We start from the raw sequence: 10,630 nt of genomic DNA on the forward strand, positions 1-10,630 counted from the left end.
CCAGAGCCACCTCCATATCCTGAACTCCCTCCGTACCCTGAACCTCCTTCTCCTCCACCAATGCACCCACTGCTGCCATAACTAGATCCTCCATGGCCTGAGCTTCCTCCTTCTCCAGACATGGAGCCTCTCCTGCCAGAGCCACTCCAGCCTCCAGAGCTCATCCCCCCACTGTGGGGGCTGCAACTGCCAGAGCCTGATCCATATCCACCAGAGCTGTGAGCACCTCCAGACATGGAGCCTCTCCTGCCCGAGCTTCCTCCATACCCTGACCCTCCACCATACCCTGAGCCCCCTTCTCCCCCACAGATGGACCCACCACTGCCATAACTGGATCCTCCATGGCCTGAGCCTCCTCCACCTCCAGAAATGGAGCCTCTCCTACCAGAGCTGCTCCAGCCTCCAGAGCTCATCCCTCCACTGTGGGGGCTGCACCTGCCAGAGCCTGATCCATATCCACCAGAGCTGTGACCACCTCCAGACATGGAGCCTCTCCTGCCCGAGCTTCCTCCATACCCTGACCCTCCACCATACCCTGAGCCCCCTTCTCCTCCACCAATGCAGCCGCCACTGCCATAACTGGATCCACCGCTGCCTACACTTCCTCCTCCTTCCCCACCACCAGAGATGGAGCCTCTCCTGCCAGAGCTTCCTCCTCCATACCCTGAGCCTCCTTCTCCCCCACAGATGGACCCACCACTGCCATAACTGGATCCTCCATGACCTGAGGTTCCTCCACCTCCAGACATGGAGGCTCTCCTACCAGAGCTGCTCCAGCCTCCAGAGCTCATCCCCCCACTGTGGGGGCTGCACCTGCCAGAGTCTGATCCATATCCACCAGAGCTGTGACCACCTCCAGACATGGAGCCTCTCCTGCCTGAGCTTCCTTGTCCTCCACCTCCAGACATGGAGCCTCCACTGCCACAGCTGCTACCACCTCCAGAGCTCATCCCCCCACTGTGGGGACTGCACCTGCCACTCCCAGAGCCAGATCCATAACCACTGGAGCTCTGGCCACCTCCAGACATGGAGCCTCCACTGCCAGAGCTTCCTTGTCCTCCACCTCCAGACATGGAGCCTCTCCTGCCAGAGCTGCTCCCACCTCCAGAGCTCATCCCCCCACTGTGGGGACTGCACCTGCCAGAGCTCGACCCCCATCCTCCAGCAGTCTGGCCACCTCCAGACATGGAGCCTCCACTGCCACAGCTGCTACCACCTCCAGAGCTCATCCCCCCACTGTGGGGACTGCACCTGCCACTCCCAGAGCCAGATCCATAACCACCGGAGCTCTGGCCACCTCCAGACATGGAACCTCCACTTCCAGAACTTCCTTGTCCTCCGCCTCCAGACATGGAACCTCTCCTGCCACAGCTGCTCCCACCTCCAGAGCTCATCCCCCCACTGTGGGGGCTGCACCTACCCGAGCTCGACCCCCATCCTCCAGCAGACTGGCCTCCTCCAGACATGGAACCTCTCCTGCCACAGCTGCTCCCACCTCCAGAGCTCATCCCCCCACTGTGGGGACTGCATCTGCCACTCCCAGAGCCAGATCCATAACCACCGGAGCTCTGGCCACCTCCAGACATGGAACCTCCACTTCCAGAACTTCCTTGTCCTCCGCCTCCAGACATGGAACCTCTCCTGCCACAGCTGCTCCCACCTCCAGAGCTCATCCCCCCACTGTGGGGACTGCACCTGCCAGAGCTCGACCCCCATCCTCCAGCAGTCTGGCCACCTCCAGACATGGAGCCTCCACTGCCACAGCTGCTCCCACCTCCAGAGCTCATCCCCCCACTGTGGGGGCTGCATCTGCCACTCCCAGAGCCAGATCCATAACCACCGGAGCTCTGGCCACCTCCAGACATGGAACTTCCACTGCCAGAGCTTCCTTGTCCTCCACCTCCAGACATGGAGCCTCCACTGCCACAGCTGCTCCCACCTCCAGACCTCATCCCCCCACTGTGGGGGCTGCACCTCCCCGAGCTCGACCCCCATCCTCCAGCAGACTGGCCTCCTCCAGACATGGAGCCTCCACCACCTGAGCTTCCTACTCCTCCATATCCTGAACCTTTTCCTCCCCCAGAAATGGAACCACCACCACCACCAGAGCTGGACCCCCACCCTCCAGAGCTGCTGCCACCCTTGGACATGGAGCCTCCACTGCCAGAGCTTCCTCCGCCTCCACAGATGGAGCCTCCACCACCTGAGCTTCCTCCTCCAGATCCTGAACCTTTTCCTCCTCCAGAAATGGAACCACCACCACCACCAGAGCTGGACCCCCACCCTCCAGAGCTGCTGCCACCCTTGGACATGGAGCCTCCACTGCCAGAGCTTCCTCCGCCTCCACAGATGGAGCCTCCACCACCTGAGCTTCCTCCTCCAGATCCTGAACCTTTTCCTCCCCCAGAAATGGAACCACCACCACCACCAGAGCTGGACCCCCACCCTCCAGAGCTGCTGCCACCCTTGGACATGGAGCCTCCACTGCCAGAGCTTCCTCCGCCTCCACAGATGGAGCCTCCACCACCTGAGCTTCCTCCTCCAGATCCTGAACCTTTTCCTCCTCCAGAAATGGAACCACCACCACCACCAGAGCTGGACCCCCACCCTCCAGAGCTGCTGCCACCCTTGGACATGGAGCCTCCACTGCCAGAGCTTCCTCCGCCTCCACAGATGGAGCCTCCACCACCTGAGCTTCCTCCTCCAGATCCTGAACCTTTTCCTCCCCCAGAAATGGAACCACCACCACCACCAGAGCTGGACCCCCACCCTCCAGAGCTGCTGCCACCCTTGGACATGGAGCCTCCACTGCCAGAGCTTCCTCCACCTCCACAGATGGAGCCTCCACCACCTGAGCTTCCTCCTCCAGATCCTGAACCTTTTCCTCCCCCAGAAATGGAACCACCACCACCACCAGAGCTGGACCCCCACCCTCCAGAGCTGCTGCCACCCTTGGACATGGAGCCTCCACTGCCAGAGCTTCCTCCGCCTCCACAGATGGAGCCTCCACCACCTGAGCTTCCTCCTCCAGATCCTGAACCTTTTCCTCCTCCAGAAATGGAACCACCACCACCACCAGAGCTGGACCCCCACCCTCCAGAGCTGCTGCCACCCTTGGACATGGAGCCTCCACTGCCAGAGCTTCCTCCGCCTCCACAGATGGAGCCTCCACCACCTGAGCTTCCTCCTCCAGATCCTGAACCTTTTCCTCCCCCAGAAATGGAACCACCACCAGAGCTGGACCCCCACCCTCCAGAGCTGCTGCCACCCTTGGACATGGAGCCTCCACTGCCAGAGCTTCCTCCGCCTCCACAGATGGAGCCTCCACCACCTGAGCTTCCTCCTCCAGATCCTGAACCTTTTCCTCCCCCAGAAATGGAACCACCACCACCACCAGAGCTGGACCCCCACCCTCCAGAGCTGCTGCCACCCTTGGACATGGAGCCTCCACTGCCAGAGCTTCCTCCGCCTCCACAGATGGAGCCTCCACCACCTGAGCTTCCTCCTCCAGATCCTGAACCTTTTCCTCCTCCAGAAATGGAACCACCCCCACCACCAGAGCTGGACCCCCACCCTCCAGAGCTGCTGCCACCCTTGGACATGGAGCCTCCACTGCCAGAGCTTCCTGCGCCTCCACAGATGGAGCCTCCACCACCTGAGCTTCCTCCTCCAGATCCTGAACCTTTTCCTCCTCCAGAAATGGAACCACCACCACCACCAGAGCTGGACCCCCACCCTCCAGAGCTGCTGCCACCCTTGGACATGGAGCCTCCACTGCCAGAGCTTCCTCCGCCTCCACAGATGGAGCCTCCACCACCTGAGCTTCCTCCTCCAGATCCTGAACCTTTTCCTCCCCCAGAAATGGAACCACCACCACCACCACCAGAGCTGGACCCCCACCCTCCAGAGCTGCTGCCACCCTTGGACATGGAGCCTCCACTGCCAGAGCTTCCTCCGCCTCCACAGATGGAGCCTCCACCACCTGAGCTTCCTCCTCCAGATCCTGAACCTTTTCCTCCTCCAGAAATGGAACCACCCCCACCACCAGAGCTGGACCCCCACCCTCCAGAGCTTCCACCTTTTCCCCCTCCTGAGACTGGCCCTTTCATTCTGCTCCCACTGGTACCATGAGAACTCATTCTCCCCTTCACACTTTTTATGCCTCCAAAGGCTCCAGAAGCTCTAGCATTGTAGTCAATGACACCTGTAAGAAATGGTAATTACATTCAATTTACTCTTTTTACTCAAAAAAATTCTGTGCGGGGCTGTTTTAAGCATCATCCTTCCTTCCCCAGTGGTCATGGACTTATCTTTGAAGGGGCCCACAAGAATCTCCCTTAGTAGATATCAACCTATGTGATATTTTGTCTCTTTTCTGGTGTTTTTAGCTTTTTTTTTTTAAACATAATTTGTCTTATTTCACCGATGAACACCCAGTACAGCCTATCCTTTACAAAGGCCAAGACTGTGTTTCTCTCTCCTTCAGCTTTCTCAACTTTCCCACAAATTTTAGGATTAGTTTTTATTTCCTTCTCTTCTGTCCTGCATCAAAGAGACCTATGGGTTAAATGTGGCGTTTCCCATTTCCTCCAAATATATTAGGAATTAGCCAATAATTCTAAAGCCAGTTGTTATATTAATGTGTGTTCACAAACTCCCCTTTGCATTCTTTCCTGAATTAAGATGGGAACTGGGATAGTTTGTTCCAGTGGTGTCAAGACCACAAAGTAGGAACAGTTTTATTTTAAAAATCCTGAGAAAATCCTTGGGATACTCACAGATCGTGGCTGGTGATCCTTCCTGGATCCTGTGGAGGAAAAGTAACATTGAAGTAAGGCAGCCAATCAAATCAGAATTAAAATTCAGGTTAGGCTTTATCAATGATCTGCAGAAAGGTGACTCCTCCCAGGCCCAGTGCATCCCAGAGAGCCCAGTGACAGGTCCATGGACATGCTGCATTGTCTGGGTGTTTCATCCAGGATGGATTTTGCCCCCACCTGTTCTCCTCCTCTTCAAGGAGTGATCGATACATGGCTATCTCAATGTCCAGGCCCAGCTTCACATTCAGGAGCTCCTGGTAATCATGGACAAGCTGAGAAAGGTCATTCTTGGCCTGGTGGAGGGCATTTTCAAGCTCCTCTAGCTTTTTCTGGCCATCCCTGACAGCTGAGCTCCCATGGTGATCAGCATCTTTAATGGAGTCCTGGAGGTTGGAATTCTGCAGAGGGAACAAAGGGAATGTGACCGTGTCCCATCTGTGGGGAGAATTTTATAATAGAATCATGGAATATCCATAGTTAGGAGGGAACTGCAGGAATCATCAAGTCCAACTCCTATCCCAGCCCAGGAAAACCTCCAAATCCTTTAATTTTCACACCCTCCTGGCATTTCTTGGAAATCAAAAGGCTTTCCTCAGTGACAGAACAGCAAAAATACATTGGACTGGGTAAACTAACACAATTAAAACCCAATATAGATCCCGAAAATCTAAATCTGTTTCAATTGGAAGAGAAAACTCCATCCCTAAGTTTGCCTCCAAATGACTGGCTGCTACATACTGCACTGAGATCTCATGGAAAAGGGGCTTAAAACATTTAGTCCTGCTGAAAAGTATCAGCTTTACCCTTTTCCTTGCAATTTCAATTTCTGGTTGGAGTCTTTGGATCTGCCTGGCAAGTTCCTGGATCTCCTGGTGACTGTTCCTCAGCTGCTCTTGTTGATTCACCCACATGTTCTGCAGGTCCTGGTACTGATGGGAAGAGGACACAACAAAGAAACAATTTTGGTTTCTTTTCCAATGAGGAGATTTGTGTTCCTGTTTCCCTGGTGTCCACTCACCCTGCCCCGGTACATGGCATCCACTTCAGCTGTGCTCCTGTGGGCCAGCCCCTCGTATTCCTGCCTGACCTCCTCGATGATTCCATCCATGTTCAAGTCCCTGTGGTTTTCCACGGACAGAATAACGTCAACGTTCCCAACAACCGTTTGCAGCTGGGACAGCTCCTGCAGGGAAAACCAGATTAGGGATTTTAACAGTCCTTGTGGTCAGTCCAGGTCTTTATAAGGAAAAAATGGGACATTGTGGCCAATTTCCCACTGGAATTTCTCCACCTGCAGCCCCCAGGTACCACTTTGCCCCCACCACTTGTAATTTGCAAGGTCTTCCAGCCTTTGGGACACAAGTTAGACTAGACCCCTTTTCAATCACAAAAGGCCAAGGATAATTAATTCTCCAAGCCAAAATCCCACCCAAGCAAAATTTCTGGGAATCTCCAGAAGGCGTGTCATTCAAGACCTGAGGGTAAGATTTGAATCACTCACAGCTTCATATAAACACCGGAGGAACTCCAACTGCTGCCTCAGGATATCCACTCGGACATCAAACTCCATTTTTCCCATGTAGGCACTATCCAGTTCCTGTAAAAAAAAACCAAAAATAATGTAATAGTTGCATTTTGTTGACCCAAATGCTCCACTGAAGTGCAATTCTTGGGATATTTCCATAAAGCCTGCATTCCTGAGATCAAATAATGATCTAGAGAGCTCAGATTTCATTTGTAAAGCAAGGGGAACAAAGGGAAAGCATTTATGATTAAAAAATTGGCTGGGAAATGAGTACCATGGCTGCAGCAATAAGTCTGTTCCTGGGGAACATGAGAAATGGGAAAACAAAACTTTTATTCATACTTCTAGTAAAAAGTTGCCTAAATTTTCTCTTCACAGACAGCTTTATTTTTCTAAGCCATCTACAGACATTATTTAACTCAATAACAATATTCCACCTGGATTGGGATTGAGTGAATAGGGAAAACCCAGCACTTTTTAGATATTTGTCCTACAAAGGACAGATTCATTCTCTAGATGAAATAATCATTCCTCAGTCTTGTCCTGGTTTTCAGTTACTTTGGTTAAAATTAGAAAAAGCTCAGCAAAAACTTCAGCTTTTGAGAATCTTGGCAACCATCCAGATATTGTTTTATTTCCAAGGCTTTGATTTGCTCAGGATCTCAGTTTAACTCACCTTTTTAAGCTCCACAAACTCCTCCTCCTTGGATGTGCGCTTGTTGATCTCATCCTCGAATCTGGGGGACAGGAGGAGGTAGATTATTATCTATTATTAATTAATCTATTTAATTAATCTATCCATTACCTTTAATTATTGATCTTAATTGTTAAGTCAGGTGGACCAGTAAACAAGAGAATCATCATTTTACTTTAATTGCAATTAAAGTAAGTGCAAACCCTCTGCAAAAAGAGGCATTAAAACAGCCCAAAAAAATGGGGTCAATACAGATAACTTCTAAATTTAGCAATTCTGAACTAAACTTTCCATTTTTCAGAGTTGTGGCTGGACATAAATTATCTAAGCCAGAAAAGGTAACAGCTTTTCCCAACTTGATCCCAACTTGATCCCAAACTCAGCTCTGTCCCTTCCCACCAGGGCCCTGCAAGTGGAATCTTGGGCCACTCACTGCTAGGGGGGAGAAACAAAAGGAGGAGTCTGGGAAGGAAAGAGGATGGGAGAGATCATCTCAAACTTTGATTTTCCTCTCCTTTTTGGTAGTTCAACCCTTACCAAACTCTTCCAGCATCAAAGTCAAGCCCCATAATGCACCCGCAGCAGAGGAGGGCTAAGAAATTCCAAACTCCTGCAGATGCAAAGCTGAGCTTTGCCATCCAAGGGCACAATGAGCATCATCTGGGAAAATCCCAGCACCTGTTTTCCCAGATTTGTGTCTATTCACCTATTTTTATAATCCTCAACAAGCTGGAGCATGTTGTAGGCTTCGGGATCCAGCTGCTCCTTCTGGCTCTGGAGGGTCTCAAGCTGCCGCTGCAGGTTGGTGATGTAGGACTGGAAGAAGTTGTTGATGTTCCTGCTCTCCTCAGGGCCAGAGCTTTGCTGCTGTAGAAGTTCCCACTTGGCCAAGAGTGCCTGATTCTGCCGCTCCAGACATTGAACCTGGAAGGTGAAGCAGATCCAAAGGAGCTGCATGTCTCCAGTTGGCATCTCTGCCATGGAGACAGGCTGAGAGAGCTGGGAGTGCTCACCTGGAGAGGAGAAGGGAAAGGAGACCCTGGATTCCCTTCCAGTGCCTAAAGGGCTCCAGGAGAGCTGGAGAGGGACTGGGGACAAGAGTCTGGAGAGAAAAGACAAGAGGGAATGGCCTCCCACTTCCAGAGGGCGGGTATAGATGCAATATTGGGAAGAAATTCCTCCCAGAGAGGGTGGTGAGGCCCTGGAATGGATTTCCCAGGGGACGCTCAATTCCTGCAAGTGTCCAAGGCCAGGCTGGACAGGGCTTGGAGCAGGCTAGGATAGTGGAAGGTGTCCCTGCCCATGGCAGGGAATGGATGAGCTTTAAGGTCCCTCCCAATCCAAATCACTCCACAATTTCTATAATATTGACCAGGTGATAACCTGGACACCCATAAGTTTAGGAAGGAAAGAAGAGTCACAGACATGCTAATTTTTATCTTAACCCTCCTCAGGGTAACCAACACCCCCTGCCCAGTGAAATAAGAAACCCTGAAGTCCCCACATGTAAAAGCGAGAAGCAGAGACACAGACACCTTCCACCGGGGTGGAAGAGCTTTTGTGGCTGGTTTGAGTAGATGCAGAAGAGAAGACAAAACAGTAGAGATGGAAAGTAATGAAAAAGCTGAAGATGGACCACCTAGTAGAGGGCAGGGCTTCCAATCCAAGAAGCGATTTGTTTAGTATTGAGAAATACAGAGAAATTGAATTCACTTGCAATTTCTGCTAAGTGCAAACCCCTGCAAGAAGAGGCATTAAAGCAGCCTGTTCTTGCAAGGTTTGGCTTTGCTTGAGAAAAAAAATACTAACTCATCAAGATGTCCAAGTCCCTCATCCATTTTTCCTGCTGGCATCAACAACCTCCAGGCACCAGAATATAGCAATATATATTCCCGGGAACCCCTTTCCTCAAAAGAGAAGTGACTTTGTGTGCTGGTGACATCTCAGCAGTTTACTGTCCTGCCACAAAAGACAACTCTGAGATCTTTACCACAAGGCAAAAACTGATTCACCCAGCGGCATTTACAGGGACCCATTGTGAGCTTCACAGCAGCCTGTGGGAATTCAGCCAATGCTGTGATTTTTGGGTGAAGAAGATGGAACATGAAGGTGTCCCCATGACTAACACCTACCTTATACCTCCCCCTTCCAGCACAGAGATAACAGCACAGAGACCAGGACTCACCTTCTCGATGAATGATGCAAATTTGTTGTTGAGAGCTTTGATCTGCTCCTTTTCATCTGAGCGCGCTCGCTGGAACTCAGGGTCCACCTGGAGCTGTATTGGCCTCAGTAGGTTGGTGTCAACATGGACCTCCTCAATGCCTCGGAGAACTCCAGCCTGTCCCAATCCCTGTCCAGCCCCTTGTTCCCCTATGCCAAGGCCTCCTCCAAGTACCTCCCTGCCTGAACCTTCTCTGTAGGTGCCACCAAGCCCTGTTTTACCACTTTGAAAACCTCCCACGAAATATCCTCTTCCACCAAAGCCTCTCTCAGGTTGTCTCCAGCCACCAAAGCCAAGGCATCTCCCATATCTTACTCCTTCTCCTCCATAGCCTCCACCAGTATAGACATTCCTGAACCCTCCAAGGTTGTGGAGGCTCCTGCTGCCGTACCCATGCCCAAGCCCTCTGAATCTCCCGTCTCCACCACCCAAGGTCCCGCAGTGAGCAGAAGAAGAACTGAAACTCCCGTCCCCATATCCGGAGAAATATCGTCTCATGGCAGCACTTCCAGGTGGGAGAGCCGGTGGAGGAGGTGATGAAACAAGAGGAGAAATGAGAATGAAGGATCCTCAGCTACTCCAGAGGAGTATGGAAGTTCTCCTTTATACGTTCTGGAGGAGCTCATCTCCATTCCGTAGTAATTAGCAGGTCTCTAATGTTGTTATTGGGTTTGGTTCATCAGGCAGCAATTAATGGCTGCCCAGAGAGGTCAGATAAACACCAACACCGGTGGAGCAGTTGTGAAATTCCCCAAATCCTGCCTGACTCATGAGCTTTGCTGACAGATCTCCTTATCTCATTAACCTCCATCAATAATTACAGTTACCCCTGCTCATCCCCACAGCTCATTCTCTCCCATATTTCCCCACTTCTTTTGGTATTTCAAGGGGCACAAGACCTTGATGGTCCTTGGGAGTATCTGACCTCCCTTCACTGTCACACCAGGAGCACCTGCTGCACCCTTTGTTTCCCATTCCTGTTCTTCTCTCATTCCCAGAAAATCCCAGGAGCAACTTTTGCTTCTCACAGGGAGGATCCATCCCTTTCCCCATCTCTGTGCCAGACTCCACCTTTCCAACATTCAGTGGCTATGGACATATGGAAAAGCATTTGGGAGCCAAACCCCACTGCCGGCAGCACCACATGGAGGCTCCAGCCTGGATAAATTTCTTGAAAAGTCATCAAGATGTGGTTCCTCCAAAACCACCTCTGGAACCACATCCCCATGTGAAGAACCTCCTCTTTGACCCTTACATGACTTTAGGAGGAGCTGGACTTCACCTGGCAGAATTCTCTTCCTCCCAAAGGAGATGGATGAAGCCAGGCTGAGAATCCATCACATAGAGGTTCTGTGGTCCGGGCTGTG

The 10,630-nt window shown here is 51.8% G+C and overlaps 1 protein-coding gene across 1 annotated transcript; it reads right to left on the reverse strand.

The window, feature by feature from the left end:
- Positions 1-2,047: 2,047 nt before the first annotated feature.
- On the reverse strand, positions 2,048-10,126 carry LOC137487119 (uncharacterized). The gene is made up of 8 exons (XM_068212755.1): positions 9,225-10,126; positions 7,746-7,963; positions 7,022-7,082; positions 6,322-6,417; positions 5,839-6,003; positions 5,624-5,749; positions 4,955-5,218; positions 2,048-4,015 (listed from the first exon to the last, which is right to left on the reverse strand). The coding sequence occupies exons 1-8, from the start codon at positions 9,759-9,761 to the stop codon at positions 2,048-2,050; spliced, it is 3,435 nt and encodes a 1,144-aa protein (XP_068068856.1). The 5' UTR covers positions 9,762-10,126.
- Positions 10,127-10,630: the final 504 nt, after the last annotated feature.

Source organism: Anomalospiza imberbis, chromosome 22 (assembly GCF_031753505.1).
Source record: "Anomalospiza imberbis isolate Cuckoo-Finch-1a 21T00152 chromosome 22, ASM3175350v1, whole genome shotgun sequence".
NCBI lineage: Eukaryota > Metazoa > Chordata > Aves > Passeriformes > Viduidae > Anomalospiza > Anomalospiza imberbis.

Coding starts and splice junctions, on each gene's coding strand:
- LOC137487119 (XM_068212755.1), bottom strand. CDS start 9,761: ATGAGACGATATTTCTCCGGATATGGGGACGGGAGTTTCAGTTCTTCT. Junction 6,004..6,321: donor TCCGGTGTTTATATGAAGCT/GTGAGTGATTCA, acceptor TTTTCCCTGCAG/GAGCTGTCCCAGCTGCAAAC. Junction 4,016..4,954: donor TGAAACACCCAGACAATGCA/GCATGTCCATGG, acceptor TTTCTGGAGGAG/GAAAAGGTTCAGGATCTGGA.